General features: G+C 41.6%; 1 protein-coding gene and 1 long non-coding RNA gene across 5 annotated transcripts in view; one reads left to right on the forward strand and one right to left on the reverse strand.

The window, feature by feature from the left end:
- The window catches only part of rgs14b (regulator of G protein signaling 14b), a 24,917-nt gene continuing 6,445 nt past the window's right edge, over positions 1–18,472 (forward strand). Inside the window, exons 1-14 of one of the 4 annotated variants that reach the window (XM_023969000.2) lie at positions 1–231; positions 496–618; positions 1,420–1,441; positions 2,612–2,784; positions 8,682–8,774; positions 8,884–9,027; positions 9,255–9,455; positions 10,225–10,351; positions 10,468–10,538; positions 10,629–10,817; positions 12,280–12,356; positions 12,473–12,599; positions 12,697–12,778; positions 14,866–14,924. In XM_023969000.2, the coding sequence (XP_023824768.1) occupies positions 169–231; positions 496–618; positions 1,420–1,441; positions 2,612–2,784; positions 8,682–8,774; positions 8,884–9,027; positions 9,255–9,455; positions 10,225–10,351; positions 10,468–10,538; positions 10,629–10,817; positions 12,280–12,356; positions 12,473–12,599; positions 12,697–12,778; positions 14,866–14,924 (1,551 nt within the window). In that variant the 5' untranslated portion in view covers positions 1–168. Of the gene's footprint in view, positions 232–495; positions 619–1,044; positions 1,227–1,419; positions 1,442–2,611; positions 2,785–8,681; positions 8,775–8,883; positions 9,028–9,254; positions 9,456–10,224; positions 10,352–10,467; positions 10,539–10,628; positions 10,818–12,279; positions 12,357–12,472; positions 12,600–12,696; positions 12,779–14,865; positions 14,925–18,472 lie in introns of those variants that run through there. The other 3 variants (XM_023969002.2, XM_023969001.2, XM_023968999.2) reach the window with 3 other exon arrangements.
- LOC111951033 (uncharacterized) overlaps positions 7,877–18,472 on the reverse strand; it is a 25,185-nt gene continuing 14,589 nt past the window's right edge. The window contains exons 2-3 of the long non-coding RNA XR_002875550.2: positions 10,690–10,799; positions 7,877–8,078 (exon numbers count right to left, since the gene is read on the reverse strand). This is a non-coding gene — a long non-coding RNA (uncharacterized lncRNA). The remainder of the gene's footprint in view (positions 8,079–10,689; positions 10,800–18,472) is intronic.

Genomic DNA, 18,472 nt, shown 5'->3' on the forward strand with positions numbered 1-18,472 from the left:
CCATGTGAGCTGTGGTTTATGGCTGGGATGTTGTTTGTTCAGTGATAAGCCATCATCACTGTGGGCCCCAGACCAGTCCCCTGGCATCAGCCGCCCAGAGCTGTTAACCTCTCATCTCCTTTCCTTTCCTTTCTCTCTCTGTCTATTCCAGTAGGCTCCACCACTGTCATGGAGACCTCTGCATCCTGCCACTGTCCTATGAGGAAAACAACTGGAGAATCCAGAGAGAAGGTACAATACTTTTACATAAATTTAATCATGTGCAGTAGATATTCTGTATCGTGAGGATTGTGGCTTTTGGGGGAATTTCCTGTGGTGCCTTTTGTAGCATTTAGGGATAGCTARGATCAGATTTACCCGCTCCCCTTGGGTTGTCATGGAAGTTCAAGATTTTTAGAGAGTATGAAACATGCTCAGACAAGTCATATTATAGTTGAGCCAAGTGTGATGTAATTTATCTGATCAATGTTGGATTGTTTTGAATTTATCCTACAGAAAACAATGATGTTCAAAGAGTTCACCAAAGGATTCTCTCAACTTGCCCTGAGATCCTCTCTCCGAAGGAGACTTGGAAGATACAACAATGAAACCAGCATTAGACCACTGAATCTCACAAGGGTAAACCTATACTAAAATTCTCTTATAGATAATTAACTTAATTCACTTGTAGATAATAATGTACTAACTAATTATTAACTAATATTAGATGACAATATGTGAGCTGTGGTTTATGGTGGTGATGGCGTGTGTTTAGTCACTTACAGCTGGTGGCAATTTATCATGGTTAAGCATAGAGATCCTCCTAATTCTATATGGTTAAGATCCAGTTTTATGCTAATTAAAACACATGACCAATATTTGGCTAGAGAAACTCAAACACCACAAACTATTTTCAAACTGGAATCTTCAGTGTGTTCATTTCATGTTTTGGTGTATTCTATTGTCTGCATGAATGAGAATTATATTGCTTTAGACAAGGGGGTAAAGTAAGACGAGGGTTTGTGTAGAGTGCACACACATCCTCTTGTGGTCATGTCGCTATGGCAAGACTTCCTGTGCAGTCAGGAAGTGGCAGTCACTGCAAAGCAAGTAGGTTCAGAGAAGAACATTACCGGAACCCTTCTTCAGTGATCTATCAATGTCTCTCTTGGAATCTTTCAATTAACCGAAGCGATACGGCAATGTTCCTAACACATAAAAACCTTGGAATAACGAATGGACGTGCAGTAAGTGGGCCTAGACTGTCTGTCTGTCTTTCTGTCTTACAGTCTCACTGTCTAAGCTCTAAAGTCTTCTAAAGATTAGAGGTTTTACGCCAACTAAAAATATGTTACTTTAGATATAAAATCATTGTGTATCTGATTGTTGTTACCCTAATCCAAAGCAGATTTATTCACTAGTCTATGTTTGTGGTTACAGAGTCTGGCAGTGTCGGACGGAGGTGAGTTCAAACATGGACACATTCGTTTTTTTTCACTGAACATGTTGGACCAGACAATAGATGGTCTGCTTTCTCCCAGTTATACATATGGATGCACTCACTCACTCACGTCACTATTCACTTCACTGTCACTCACAGCTACGTCATTCACTCACTCACTCACTCACTCACTCACTCACTCACTCACTCACTCACTCACTCACTCACTCACTCACTCACTCACTCACTCACTCACTCTTCTGCTTAGTGCTTTGAGGAGCTGTAAATCAGAGCTGCGTGTGAATAAGTGAATTGCCCTGTAGCACAGTGTCCTCCTCCCTCAACATGTTTCACTCATATACAGTTAGCTMCAAAAGTATTGCAGTGAAACAATGAAATGATACAATGACTGTCAGCTTTCCAATAAAAGTGACTCCAAAAGGACACATTACATTATTTACCATTAATTTCTATTGGGCACAAAATAATCTGAAACAACCAAAACTAACAGCAAATGCATCCAATAAGTTTGTAGTCACAAGCTTGATGTAGTCAATGCATGCTAGGAATATGGGACCAAATACTAAACTTTTGACTACATTAATACACATAAGTGAATTTGTCCCAATACTTTTGGTTCCCTAAAATGGGGGGACTATGTACAAAAAGTGGTGTAATTCTAAACGGTTCACCCGATATAGATGAAAATACCCTCAAAGTAAAGCTGACGTTCTGCACTTCAACCTCATAGTCACTGTATCATTTCAAATTCAAAGTGCTGGAGTGCAGAGMCAAAGCAACAACAAAAATGTCACTGTCCCAATACTTTTGGAGCTCACTGTATGTACTGTTTACTGTTTGTAAAAGCTAAAGAATTCACTGTCTATTGGGTTCACCTGCCTGTCTGGCTCTGAAGTTACAGTGTTACCACAATGACTTCCTCCTCAATAGCTGACAGCCGTATGTGAGAGAAAGTCACGTGAGGGAGTTTCGCAGGGCTTGTTTTTTTGTACATTCGTCTTTTCATTTCCTGTACATTTTCACAACTCAGTGATTAGATTTAAGTTCTCTGTATTCAAAATCACATTACTATGTTCAAGTACAGGAGAAGACACATATCATATTTAAAGTGAAGCATACATGGTAGTTTCTGTATTACATCCAGTACAGCCCTGTTGTTAATGTCTCCAGAGCTGAATGTGGCACCAGAGGAGCGTGGAGCCAGTGTGGGACTGTGTTCCAGCAGTAACTCCAGTCTCCCCACCGTGCCCAGTGATGGAGCCAGTGGTGTGGGGAAGGTGGCCAGCTGGGCTGTGAGCTTTGAGAGGCTACTACAGGACCCAACTGGTGTCCTCTACTTCACGGTAGGACCTAAACCTGACTGTACACAATCTTTCAGGCTTATTCATGATGAGCTATACAGTGTGTGTTTACGGGTMTTGTTTGTTTGTTTCAAGCAGAGTCCATTGTTTTGAAGAGATAAATTAAGTCATTTTGAACACTTACATCGTCAGGTACAGGAAAGACTATGATTTTGTATGGATCATTTGACCTTTATTTAACCGCGGTCTCAGGATGTCATCGCCATCTTAGACATGGCAGGACTGCTTCTAGCTGCTAAGCAACTTTGCAGTATTTTGCTTTTTTGTGTTATTTCTTACACTATTAGCCCAGAATGTTTTTGTGTTATTACATACAGCCGGAAATAACTTTTGGATATCAGTGGCGGTAACTCACCAGCATATTACGACCAGGAATTTCCCGAATTGGATCCTTTGTTCTTACCCCTCAGGGCAATTTAACTTATCCCAGAGGCTGCTCCAAGATGCTGCTCGTCGGAGAAGAGGTATTCGGAGTGGACTTCTAGTCTGACTCAGGAGGCGGGCACACCATCCACCGCTTCTGAGTATATTACTCGCTAATGTTCAGTCTCTGGACAATATAGTAAATGAGCTCAGGGTGAGGATCTCCTTCTAGAGAGACATCAGGGAGTGTAATATACTCTGTTTCATGGAATCATGTCTCTCTCTGGATATACTGTCTCCATCCATATAGCCAGCTGGGTTCTCAGTACATCGCACAGACAGGAATAAAGAACTCTCCGGGAAGAAATGGGCATGGTGTATGTTTCATGATTAACCACTCATGGTGTGATTGTGATAACGTACAGATACTMAAGTTCTTTTGTTCACCCGACCTAGAATACCTCACAATCAAACGYYGAGCGTATTACCTCCCAAGAGAATTCTCTTTGGTTATAGTCACTTTTGTGTATATTCCCCCTCAAGCCAATACCCCAACGTCCCTCAAGGAACTACACTGGACTTTATGCAAACTGGAAACAACATACCCTGAGGTTTATTGTATTTATTGTAGCTGTGGATTTTAACAAACCTAATTTGAGGAAAACGCAACCGAAGTTCTACCAACACATTGACTATAGTACTCGTGATGGRAAAACACTCGACCCCTCCTATTCTCTCTTCCTGGATGCCTACACTACAAGGCCCCTTCGGGCAAATCAGATCACGACTCCATTTTTCTCCTCCCTTCCTAGAGGCAGAAACTCAAACAGGAAGTCCGTGCTAAGGTCTATTCAACGCTGGTCTGACCAATCGGAATCCATGCTTCAAGATTGTTTTGATCATGCGGACTGGGATATGTTCCGGGTAGCCTCGGATAATAACATTGATGTATACACAGACACAGTGACTGAGTTCATCAGGAAGTGTATAGGGGATGTTGTTCCCACTGTCCCTATTTAAACCTACCCAAACCAGAAACCATGGACAGATGGCAGGATTCGCGCAAAACTGAAAGCGCTAACCACCGCATTTAACCATGGCAAGATGACTGGGAAGATGGTCGAAATACAAACCGTGTAGTTATTCCCTCCGTAAGGCAATCAAACAGGCAAAACGTCAGTATAGAAACAAAGTGGAGTCACAATTCAACGGCTCAGACACAAGACGTATGTGGCAGGGTCTACAGACAMTCATGGATTACAAAGGGGAAAACCAGCCATGTTGCGGACACCGACGTCCTGCTCCCAGACAAGCTAAACACCTTCTTCGCCCGCTTTGAGCATAACACAGTGCCATCGATGCAGCYCGCTCCCACGGACTGTGGGCTCTCATTCTCCATGGCCTTTCTGGCGCAGGCGTTCCGCTAGCGACCCACCTCGACAACATCCGGTGAAATTGCAGAGCGCCAAATTCAAAATACAGAAATAGTCATAATAAACATTCATAAAAAATACAAGTGTTATACATCGGCTTAAAGATKAACTTCTTGTTAATCCAGCCACTTTGTCAGATTTCAAAAAGGTTTTACGGCGAAAGCATACTGTCACGCCCTGACCTTGGAGATCTTTTTTATGTCTCTATTTTGGTTGGTCAGGGCGTGAGTTTGGGTGGGCATTCTATGTCTGGTGTTCTATGTTGTTCTATTTTTTGTATTTCTATGTGTTTGGCCTGGTATGGTTCCCAATCAGAGGCATCTGTCTATCGTTGTCTCTGATTGAGAACCATATTTAGGTAGCCTGTTCCCACCTGTGTTTGTGGGTAGTTGTTTTCTGTTTTGTGTATTGCACCTTGCAGAACTGTTCGTTTGTCGTTTTGTTGTTTTGTTCAAGTGTTTCGTATTTATTAAAAGTAATATGGACACTTACCACGCTGCACCTTGGTCCTCTTCTCCTTCTCCCGACAACGTTCGTTACACATACCATGCAATTATCTGAGGACAGCGCCCCGCTTACAAAAGCATACAAACATTTTACAACCAAGTAAAGGAATTACAAAAGTCAGAAATAGCGATAAAATGAATCACTTACCTTTGAAGATCTTCATATAGTTGCAGTCACAAGAGTCCCAGCTACACAAAACTTTTTGGTTTTGTTTGATAAAGTCCCTCTTTATATCCCAAAAACTCTGTTTTGTTGGCGCATTTTGTTCAGTAATCCACTGGCTCAAAGGCGGTCAAAACATGCAGACGAATACATCCTAATAGTACCGGTAAAGTTCATCGAAACATGTCAAACGATGTTTATAATTAATCCTCAGGTTGTCAATTGTCTAAATAATCGATAATATTTCAAYCGGACAGTAGCGTATTCAATAGAAAGGAAAAACAACGAAGGGCGCGCACTCGGTCACGCACTCGGTCACACACTCGGTCACGCTCATTCTTCTTAATTTTTCAGAAAACAAGCCTGAAACAATGTCTAAAGACTGTTGACATCTAGTGGAAGCCATAGGAGCCGCAATCTGGGTCCTAACCCATTAGATACTCTATAAGGCATTCAATTGAATATACCCACATCAAAAAAATCSCACTTCCTGGATGGATTTTCCTCAGGTTTTCACCTGCCATATCAGTTCTGTTATACTCACAGACATTATTTTAACAGTTTTGGAAACTTTAGAGTGTTTTCTATCCAAATGTATTATATATTATTTATCCAAATATATTATATATTATTATATGCATATCCTAGCTTCTGGGCCTGAGTAACAGGCAGTTTACTTTGGGCACGCTTCTCATCCAGACGTCGAAATACTTCCCCCAAGCCATAAGAAGTTGCATGGCTGCCGGCCCAGACAGTATCCCTAGCCGCGTCATCAGAGCATGCGTAGACCAGTTGGCTGGAGTGTTTACAGACATATTCAAGAGGAATACCTATGTAAGAATGCTGTTCATTGACTACAGCTAAGCCTTCAACACCGTAGTAACCTCCAAGCTCATCATCAAGCTTGGGRCCCTGGGTCTGAACCCCGCCCTGTGCAACTGGGTCCTGGACTTCCTGGCGGGCCGCCCCCAGGTGGTGAAGGTAGGAAACAACACCTCCACTTCACTGATCCTCAACACACGGAACCCCACAAGAGTGCGTACTCAGCCCCCTCCTGTACTCATTGWTCACCCATGACTGCATGGCCAAACACGCCTCCAACTCAATCAGCAAGTTTGTAACAATGATGAGACAGCCTACAGGGAGGAGGTGAGGGCCCTGGCGGAGTGGTGCCAGGAAAATAACCTCTCCTTTAACGTCAACAAAACAAAAGAGATGATCGGGGACTTCAGGAAAAAGCAGAGGGAGCACGCCCCTATCCACATTGAAGGGACCACARTGGAGAAGGTGGAAAGCTTCAAGTTCCTCGGCGTACACATCTCTGACGTTCTGAAAAGGTCCACCCACACAGACAGAGGGTGAAGAAGGCGCAACAGCGCAACAGCGCCTCTTCAACCTCAGGAGGCTGAAGAAATGTGGCTTGGCCCCTAAGACCCTCACAAACTTTTACAGATGCACATTTGAGAACATCCTGTCAGGCTTTATCACCGCCTGGTACGGCAACTGCACCGCCCGCAACCGCAGGGCTCTCCAGAGAGTGGTGCGGTCTGCCCAATGCWTCACCAGGGGCACATTGCCTGCCTTCCAGGACACCTAGAGCACCCGATGTCACAGGAAGGCCAAAAAGATCATCAAGGACACCAGCCACCCAAGCCACGGACTGTTCACCCCGCTATCATCCAGACGGCGAGGTCAGTACAGGTGCATCAAAGCTGGAACCGAGAAACTGAAAAACAGCTTCTATCTCAAGGCCATCAGACTGATAAATAGSCATYACTAGCTGGCTACCACCCGGTTACTCAACCCTGTACCTTAGAGGCTGCTGCCCTATATACATAGACATGGAATCACTAGTCACTTTAATAATGTTTACATACCGCTTTACTCATTTCATATGTATGTGCTGTATTCTATTCTACTGTATTTTAGTCAATGCCACTCTGACATTGCTCATCCWAATATTTATACATTTCTTAATTCCATTATTTTACTTTTAGATTTTTGTGTATTGTTGTGAATTGTTAGATATTACTGCACTGTTGGAGCTAAGAACACAAGCATTTCTCTACACCCACGATAACWTCTGCTAAATATGTGTATGTGACCAATTAAAATTSTATTTGATTTGATATAAGCCCTGCATGAACACATCAAAAAACAACAATTACACTATATCTACAGTACCTCCACAATCACCCAACCTCAACCCAATTGAGATGGTTTGGGATGAGTTGAACCGCAGAGTGAAGGAAAAGCAGACAACAAGTGCTCAGCATATGTGGTAACACCTTCAAGACGGTTGGAAAAGCATTCCAGGTGAAGCTGGTTGAGAGAAGRTCAAAAGTGTGCAAAGTTGTCATCAAGGCAAAGGGTGGCTGCTTCGATGAATCTCACATATAAAATATATTTTGATTTGTYTAATACTTTTTTGATTACTACATGATTCCATATGTGTTATTTCATAGTTTTGATGTCTTCACTATTATTCTACAATAGTCACAATAAAGAAAAACCCTTGAATGAGTAGGTGTGTCCAAACTTTTGACTGGTACTGTATATACACATCAATTACACAATACATGAAAAGCAAACACAAAACATTATTTGAATGAAAGCATTTTACTGACTGGGAGACAATACATAACACTGCCACAAAGATTGTTTGTSAAAATGCCCAAGAAAGTAAAGTGAGAAAGAGGCCCACGCAAGAGTCCCTTAAATAGAAAGAACCACATGGGCATCTGATTTTCTCCTGAGGGCTGGAGGATTTATGGGAAAAGAGATGAGATTCACCAGTTTGGATTACGAGGCCTGTGGAGAGCAGAGGAATGTGTGTGAGTGAGACAGAAATATCAAGTAAACAATACCCAGCAAACCGAGAACATTCCCAGGACATTAGCTAACATTCCCATTAAGTTCTAGTTAGGGTTTTTCCTAACATTAGGATGATAACGTCCCAMAAACATTCAAGTAATGTTCTTGATAAGAATATGTTTGAAATTAAATATCCTTTGAAAGTTCTCCTAACATTCACTAAAATGCCCTAAGGTTCTTATTAGGTTTCCAGGTGATGTAATAACAAAATGTGTTCTGGGAACGTTCTTGCAACATCAGGCAAATGTTTTATACAAACATTGCATAATCATCAGCACAACTAGACAGTTTTTATGGCAACCTAATGAACGTTCAGGGAACGTTCTCAGAACCAATTTTGGTTTGCAGGGTATACTGTAAGTCAAATTTAAGGTAGTGTTAAGGTCCAATAAAAAAACACTGTGGAAGAGGTTTCCCCCTTWAAAGAAACTACCCACAGTTTTTAGACAGTCAAAACAGGCTTAAGATTATGCCTGGTGATAAGGTATTGTGGTTGGGTAAATATTGGTGACATGACTATTTTTCTGCTCAAACCCACAGGCTTTCCTGAAGTCGGAGGTCAGTGCCGAGAACATCTTATTTTGGCAGGCATGTGAAAAGTTCAGACAGATCCCAGCCAATCAGAAAGAGAAGGTACTTCACAGATGAAAATGGGTTTTTGACATCTTCAAGATTACCCCATGTGCTATTCTAAGAGGGATCTCTATCTGTCAGGGTTTGACMATGTTCCTTTTCTGTCCAGTTAAATCAGGAGGCTCGCTCCATCTACAGCAGTTACCTCTCAGGCAGTGCCTCCCATCCCATCAACATTGATGACAAAGTCCGCATCGAGGAGTGGGAAGTGAGAAACCCTCAACCTGACATGTATCACAAGGCTCAACAACAGGTACACCATCATGGACACATCATCTACTGTAGCAAGCCTCCATTAGAAAATAATGAAATATTCCTTTATTAAGTATTCATACAGTAGCATGGCCATCTTTTGCTGTGTGAAACAGCAGGAAAAATAAGAAATGCCATGAAAACTGAGTTTAGTAACAAAGATGGTTGTGTTGCCTGACTTAAAAAGGCTTCCTCTCTCTCTCTCTCTCTCTCTCCCCCTCACTTCAGATCTTCAAGCTGATGAAGTTTGACAGCTACACACGCTTTGTTCGCTCCCAGCTCTATCAGAGCTGCATGTTGGCCAATGTGGAGGGCAGGCCTCTACCTGAGCTGGGCCCCCGCTCGAAGAGCACAGTAACCAGAAAGACTGCTGGGACTGACATCCACTCTCTTAGTGACAGACCCAAGGCTGACCAGAAACCCAAAGAGGTACCGTACACAGGGCCGGCCCCAGGTATAAGCGTACAAAAATAAAAAAATACAATTGGAACTCAGTTGGAGTTTCAACTTACTGTTTGTTGAGAGTTAGAATTGTAAAATACACAAGGTGCAGTTGAGAGATATGGTTGTGTATCAGCAGTTTTCGTCTTGTTATGTCAATCGCTGACAGTCACTCAATTATTCCAAGTCAGCTAAATATTTTTAGATTGGAAAATGAGTCTAGCCAGCTATCTGAACTTGTAGTAATCATGTCCGAATTAACGACCGGGTAAGAAGAACACGTGCTCAGAGGCCCCCATTGATTTTGTTAGTCACTCTCACTCAGATCTATTAACATGGAATAAGTAATGGCAAAATGTGTAGAATTGCAGGAAATGAACTGTAAAACKTAATAATGTTATCTCCGCCCCGSTGGCAAAATTAATAGAATTTCATGAAATTAGTTATAAAATGGCAAAATGTTGTCTCCACCTCATGGCAAAATGTGTAGAATTGCGGAAACTTGCTTTAAAACTGCAACATTATCTCTGCGCCCCATGGCAAAATGTGTAGAATTACGGGAAATGTACTTTATCTCAGCCGTCAAGAGGGGGGCCACTAAAATGTTTTGCCCGCGAGGTGTGGGGCCCCTCAACTAAATCTCATTTAGGGCCGCCAAAAGGCTAGGGCTGGCCCTGACCATACAGTACTGTAAAAATGTGCTATGAAGTTTGTGCATAAACCAACACATCACTTCATAACTGAGTATTGTTCATAGAAACCAAAGGTCAAACCAGGAAAGTCTCTACCTTTGGATTTGGACGAGGGTGCAGAGAAGAGAAAARGAGTGCCACAGAACAAGCTGACCAGAGAGAAAGGACAGGAAAAGAGAGGATCGTGGGGAGGTATAATACAATAGGGAAAGCATTGGTTCAGAATTGACATTACAGTCTATTACTTTTCTGGTCTGATGACATACAGTATGCATGCAGCTGAATATACCCCCTACCCATTCCCTTAGCTGAGCTTGCTGACCATGCTGCAGTCTTACAGAGCACAGCCAGGTCGGGATCTCTCCTCAATGCAGTAGAGGTGAGCACACACACACCAAGCTCTGACTATCACATAATAGTTATTTCGACTTTTAAATTAACTTATGCCTTTTACCCCTTTTCCCCCCAGAAGTTGGAGAAGGAGCGTTGGCGTGCGGGCCAGGCAGAGAAGTACTGTTGTGTGTTCCTACCTGACGGCACTGCCTCCCTGGCTCCAGCCCGACCTGGCCTCTCCATCCGCACTATGCTCACTGGGCTCTGTGAGAAGAGGGGCCTCCCCCTCTCGGATGTCATCATCTACCTGCAGGGCAAGGACAAGGTGAGCCTCAGTCAGAATCGGCCAGCTGTGTAATATCTCTTACCCTRCGAAGTCCGGAGCTTGCTGTTTTTCTGTTCTACCTGATAATTAATTTAACACACTTGGTGTCCCATGTCTAAATCAGTCCCTGATTAGAGGGGAACAATGAAAAAATGCAGTGGAACTGGTTTGTAGGTCCAGAGTTGAGCTTGAAGGCGTTAGTGTAAATGTCATCCCTGTTCATCGGTTCTGTTTTATTGTCATCGCATGTTAAGTTTGAACACTGACAGTTTGGTGGTTCAATGAAGCTTAGAGATCCTCAATCGCTTATGCAAATCCCAAAGTTGGAGTAGTTACCACGTTATTACTATATGTATTCAGCAATATTAATATTATATTAGAATATGTAACATGCCTAATKATTTGAGGAAAATTTAAATTTGCAGTGTATAAACTTAACATTGCGAACAGGAATGGTAAACGGCTGGCAAAAAAAACTATAGTAAAGCCACGCCTCCAGTAAGCCACGCCTCCAATCTCCTGATAGGCTGCCAGCTCTACAATATATTATTAGAAAGGTTCAACATTTAGTACCACGATACCACTTTTAAACCTGGACTGGAAATGGTTCCAATCGTTTTTCCGCCATMATTTTTTCCCTCTGGGGTTTAAGAGCTACTTCATATAAGTTCTGTGTTTCGTGTAGGCTTACCCTGGTGTGACGTTTTGATAACCGCGCAAATCTCTCTCGGTCGGACAAGGTAAGTTTCATCAATAATTGTCATTGCAAATTTTTKAGAGGAAATTGAGGTGAATATGTTGATAAAACTCACCTTGTCTGAGAGAGAAATACACAGCCATCAAAATGTCTCATCAAGGTAAGTCTACAACAAGCACAGTTCATTCCATTTTTTTTGTCAAATTCATAATGTGAAAAATGTGTGGCGGAAAAACAATTGGAACCATTTCTGTGTTTTTCTGGGTATTATGACGCGTCCACTGTGGCGGACTATTGAACCCATCCCATCACAAAAAGGTTCCGGTTTGAACCTTTACACAGGGGTTCCTCTAAGACCCTTTTCAGAGGGGTTCCTCTGGGAACCTTTTTGACCTGGAATGGTTCCACTGGTGTGGCAATTCTTAGAACCTCAAAAGGTTCATCCAGGCACCTTTTMCTTCTAAGAGTGTAGAGTATGTACCACAATGGGACCACACGGGATCACAATGGAAATAAGTCAGACTTTATCGTGTTAACCCKGACAAGTTTGAATATGTACTGTGTGTATATGTATTTTTTTTTAACTGGCTTATAAAATCAATCAATCAAGCAACTTCTCAAGCAGACTATTGGTTTTACCCAAAATGGTGTCTGTCTGTCACTCAAGCAGCATCTTAGTTGGAGGAGAAGGGAGAATTTTCTATGCCAAGTATAGTTGATGTACTGTGTTCATTATTCGCCTTCTGTTCTCCGGCCTCTCCCCAGAAGCCCCTCTCTCTGGATCAGGACAGCTCAGTTCTGAAGGAGCAGCAGGTCTTCTTGGAGCTCMGAGTGACTTTTGCGTGAGTGTCCACATCCTGATATTTTACGACATGTTCACTTTTGTATTTCCTGTCATTAAATAAACCCTACAAAACAAACAAAATCATACTAATGCCAAGTCGTGTCTATTTCTCAGGGTGGAGATAGTGTCCACAGGGAAGACAGTGGGTATTGTGGTAAAGTCCAGTAAGTCTCTACAGGAAGCACTGACCCCAGTGCTCCAGAAGCAACGTCTGCGACCACAGGACGTCATAGTCACCATGGTGAGTCGAACTATGGGACTCGGATTGTGACATTCTATGCTGTTGCATAACTCATAAACCCTCTGATGTTTTCTCTCCATACTCCCTTTTATTTCAGAGTGGGAGCAAAGAGTCCCTAAGCATGAGCATGGCCGTAACCTCCCTGGCCAACAAAAAGATAACACTGGACAGAGTGAAAGGCTAGTACGCTGCAATATCCTGTTTGTTTTCTGCGTTTTCTATTGTGTGTATGTGTGTGCAGGAGAGAAACCTAGACAGTGCGATTGCTTGTGCTCCAGACTGATACTGTATCCACAAAGCTTATGCATATATATCCCAAAGGAGTCAGTACAATATTCTGCAATACGCTATGTCCTATTACRCCAAACACTATGATTTCCTATGAGAATTTTCTGTAAAGCATGATAATTTACAGTGCTTGTTTAGCCAGTGTTTGTCTGGTATTTACTCAGAACTTCATGGTAATCACTTCCAAGAAGACAGCACAATTGGCAATACTTAGTGGTGATCGTTTGTTTTTGCAATGAAWCTGAAAGAATTAAAACCAATCATTTTTAGGCAATTATTATGTAATTACAGTACCTAGTCTAAGTGCCAGTCTGTTTGTGCTATCATGCMAACCCTGTATCACTAATTGTCTTGTTTTGCTTGACAATGACAGCTATGGAGTTGGACAATGTGATTTCAATGTAAACAGCAAATAAATAGCTGACTGTAAAATATAATATAATATTCTCTTTAAGTACAACATATCTTCTGATGAAGATTATACATCTACTGTGCCTTCAGAAAGTATTCACACCCCTTGACTTTTTCCACATTTTGTTGTTTTACAGCCTGAATTCAAAMATGGATTCAATTGTGATATTGTTTCACTGATCTACATGCATTTGCACTATACCCCATAATGTCAAAGTGTAATTATGTTTTTAGAAATGTTTACAAATTAATTAAAAATGAAAAGCTGAAATGTCTTAAGTCAATAACTATTCAACCCTTTTAACAAGTCACAAAATAAGTTGCATGGATTCACTCTGTGTGCAATAAYARTGTTTAACATGATTTTTAAATGACTACCCCATCTCACATACATTTATCTGTAAGGTMSCTCAGTTGAGCAGTGAATTTCAAGCACAGATTCAACCACAAAGACCAGGGAGGTTTTCCAGATAACYGAGGATGGATTAACAACATTGAAGTTACTTCACAATACTAACATAMATTATAGAGTGAAAAGGATAAAAATATTCCAAAACATGCATCCTGTTTGCAATAAGGCACTAAAGTAATCCTGCAAAATATTTGGAAATATTTTGTCCTGAATACAAAGCATTATGTTCGGGGCAAAKCCAACACAACACWTCACTGAGCACCACTCTTTATATTTTTTAAGCATGGTGGTGGCTGCATCATGTTATGGGTATGCTTGTCATCGGCAAGGATAGGGAGTTTTTTGGGGATAAAAAGAAACGGAATAGAGCTTAGCACAGGCAAAATCCTAGAGACAWACTTGTTTCAGTCTGCTTTCCAACAGACACAGAGACACAATTTYACCTTTCACCAGAAAGACTCACAGCTCTAATCACTGTCAAATGTGATTCTTACATGTATTGACTAAGGGGGTTGAATACTTATCTAATTAAGATATATTCGTTTTTTTATTTCCAAATTATTTATTTTCAAATGTTAGCATTTTTCTCCACTTGGACATTACAGAGTATTTTGTGTAGATCGTTGACAAAAAATGACAATTAAATCMATTTTAATCCCACTATGTAACACAGCAAAATGTGGAAAAGTCAAGTGGTGTGAATATATCTATATATAAGCACTGTACTACTGTAGTTGTCCTTGCGAGTGTACTTGCTTCGTTTACAGTACATTATCTCGTCATCTTTTACATATGTGCATCAGTTACCAAAACATTTTTTCCCTCATAATACCAATGACAGTGGGACATTTTCATCATATTATGTTCCTTTAAACCTGTCTAAAATAAATAATGGATTTAGTATGAAGATCTAGGCTATATTACATAGATTTATTAGACTTTTTAATATATAGATGTTCCAAAGGTCTGCATCAGTGTGGAAGCCAGGAGATGCTAAATGTGTTTATGTTAATTAACGGTCAATTACCGTGAGACCGGCAGTTATTTGCATGACARTCACCGGTTGATTAAATTTCGGGACCACCACACGTCTAAATAGTTTTGCGTAGTTTTGTTTTTGAGATTGAGAATATTTKATCCTATTATTTTCCCCAGGTACTGAGCAGAGCAGCAGCTCAAGGGTGTGCGGTAGTTCCTCAGGCCCTGTGTTTCAGGTGAGTGGTACTTGAGCAACGTTCTGTCTGCTTGTCTGTCTGTCTGCCTGTCCRTCTGTCTATATATCTGTCTGTCTGCCTGCAAAGCAGTTTCATTGTTTTGATTTAGGCGATATCGGAGGTAACTGCATTGGAGCTGTCAAATCAGGATACCGCTCCTGGCGTTATACCCACATGAAAAAATATCATAGTTTACTATGTTATTAAAACTGTAGTATTAGTATATTTWAAAACAGTGCCCTCTGTAATTATTGGGACAGYGAAAAATGTTYTCTTTGTTTGGCTCTATACTTCAAAACTTTGGATTTGAAATCAAAACAATGCGTATGAGGTTAAAGTGCAGACTGTCAGCTTTAATTTGAGTGAATTTTCATCCATATTGGTGAACCATTTAGAAATTACAGCACTTTTTGTACATGGCCCATCCATTTTAGGGGACCAAAAGTATTGGGAGAAATTTCACAAACATTTGCTGTTTGTCTTGGTTGTGTTTCTGATTATTTTGTGCCCAATCGAAATCAATGGTAAATAATGTATTGTGTCTTTTTGGAGTCACCTTTWATTGTAAATAAGAATATGTTTCTAAACACTTCTACRTGAATCTGGATGCTATCATGATTACGGAGGATCCTGAATGAATCATGAATAATGTGAGAAAGTTATAGACGCTCAAATGTCATACCACTTAAGAAATGCTAAGCTCCCCTGTACCTCCCATGTAGCGTCTGTAACTTTCTCACTCATCATCCAGGATTCTCCGTAATCATGGTAGCATCCACATTACTGTTGCAGTGTTTAGATACGTACTCTATTTAACATTCATTTAGATTGGGCACAAAACACTTCCGGCGCCGACCGAGATGGCCGCCTCGCTTCGCGTTCCTAGGAAACTATGCAGTATTTTGTTGTTTTATGTGTTATTCCTTACATTGGTACCCCAGGTAATCTTAGGTTTCATTACATACAGTCGGGAGGAACTACTGAATATAAGAGCAACGTCAACTCACCATCGTTACAACCAGGAATATGACTCTCCCGAAGCGGATCCTGTGTTTTGCCTTCCACCCAATACAATGGATCTGATCCCAGCCGGTGACCCTAAACAACGACGCCGTAAAAGGGGCAAACGAGGCGGTCTCCTGGTCAGGGTTCGGAGACGGGCACATCGCGCTCTCCTCCCTACTACTACTCGCCAATGTCCAGTCTCTTGACAATAAGGTTGATGAAATCCGAGCACGGGTAACATTCCAGAGAGACATCAGGGATTGTAACGTTCTTTGCTTCACGGAAACATGGCTCACTCGAGAGACGCTAACGGAGTCGGTGCAGCCAGCTGGTTTCTTCACGCATCGCGCCGACAGAAACAAACATCTTTCTGGTAAGAAGAGGGCGGGGTGTATGCCTTATGATCAACGAGACGTGGTGTGATCATAACAACATACAGGAACTCAAGTCATTCTGTTCACCAGATTTAGAATTCCTCACAATCAAATGTCGACCGCATTATCTACCAAGGGAATTCTCTTCGATTATAATCACAGCCGTATATATTCCCCCCAAGCAGACACATGATGGCCCTGAACGAACTTTATCTGACTCTTTGTAAACTGGAAACCACACCACCCTGAGGCTGCATTCATCGTAGCTGGGGATTTTAACAAGGCTAATCTGAAAACAAAACTCCCTAAATTCTATCAGCATATCGATTGTCTACCAGGGCTGGTAAAACCTTGGATCATTGTTATACTAACATCAGCGACGCATATAAGGCCCTCCCCGCCTTTCGAAGCTGACCACGACTCATTTTTTGCTTCGCTAACAAACAGAAACTAAAACAGCAAGCTCCCGAGCTCAGGTCTGTTCAACGCTGGTCCGACAATCTGATTCCACGCTTCAAGACTGCTTCGATCACGTGGATTGGGATATGTTCCGCATTGCGTCCAACAACAACATTGACGAATATGCTGATTCGGTGAGCGAGTTCATTAGAAAGTGCATTGACGATGTCGTACCCACAGCAAGATTAAAACATTCCCAAACCAGAAACCGTGATTGATGGCAGCATTCTCGGAGTGTGGTGTCACACTCAACGTCAACACTCAACACTCAACGTCAACAAAACAAAGGAGATGATTGTGGACTTCAGGAAACAGCAGAGGGAGCACCCCCCTATCCACATCGACGGGACAGTAGTGCAGAAGGTGGAAAGTTTTAAGTTCCTCGGTGTACACATCACGGACAAACTGAATTGGTCCCCCACACAGACAGCATTGTGAAGAAGGCGCAGCAGCGCCTCTTTCAACCTCAGGAGGCTGAAGAAATTCGGCTTGTCACCAAAAGCACTCACAAACTTCTACAGATGCACAATCGAGAGCATCCTATCGGGCTGTATCACCGCCTGGTACGGCAACTGCTCGCCCACCACCGTAAGGCTCTCCAGAGGGTAGTGAGGTCTGCACAACGCATCACCGGGGGCAAACTACCTGCCCTCCAGGACACCTACACCACCAATGTCACAGGAAGGCCATAAAGATCATCAAGGACAAACACCACCCGAGCCACTGCCTGTTCACCCCGCTATCATCCAGAAGGCGAGGTCAGTACAGGTGCATCAAAGCAGGGACCGAGAGACTGAAAAACAGCTTCTATCTCAAGGCCATCAGACTGTTAAACAGCCACCACTAACATTTAGTGGCCGCTGCACATACTGACTCAACTCCAGCCACTTTAATAATGGGAATTATGGAAATTATGTAAAAATGTATCACTAGCCCTTTAAAACAATGCCACTTAATATAATGTTTACATACCCTACATTACTCATTTCATATGTTATGTATATACTGTACTCTATATCACTACTGCATCTTGCCATCTTTATGTAATACATGTATCACTAGCCACTTTAAACTATGCCACTTTATGTTTACATACCCTACATTACTCATCTCATATGTATAGACTGTACTCTATACCATCTACTGCATCTTGCCTATGCCGTTCTGTACCATCATCATTCATATATCTTTATGTACATATTCTTTATCCCTTTACACTTGTGTGTTAAGGTAGTAGTTGTGGAATTGTTAGGTTAGATTACTTGTTGGTTATTACTTGCATTGTCGGAACTAGAAGCACAAGCATTTCGCTACACTCGCATTAACATCTGCTAACCATGTGTATGTGACAAATAAAATTTGATTTGATTTGATTTGAAATCATCTGAAACACAACCAAAACAAACAGCAAATGCATCCAACAAGTTTGTAGAGTCACAAGCTTGATGTAGCCATTGTGTGCTATGAATATGGGATGGAATTCTTACGTTTTTACTACTTATACATAATAAACATATACGTGAATTTGTCCCAATACTTTCCTCCCCTAAAAGGTGGGGACTATGTACAAAAGTGCTGTAATTTCTAAACGGTTCACCCGATATGGATGAACATAACCTAAAATTAAAGCTGAGAATCTGCACTTTATCATCATAGTCATTGTTTGACTTCAAATCCATACTTTTGAACTATAGAGCCAAAAGAAGAAAA

The sequence above is a fragment of the Salvelinus sp. IW2-2015 genome, linkage group LG23, assembly GCF_002910315.2.
Source record: "Salvelinus sp. IW2-2015 linkage group LG23, ASM291031v2, whole genome shotgun sequence".
Classification (NCBI taxonomy): domain Eukaryota; kingdom Metazoa; phylum Chordata; class Actinopteri; order Salmoniformes; family Salmonidae; genus Salvelinus; species Salvelinus sp. IW2-2015.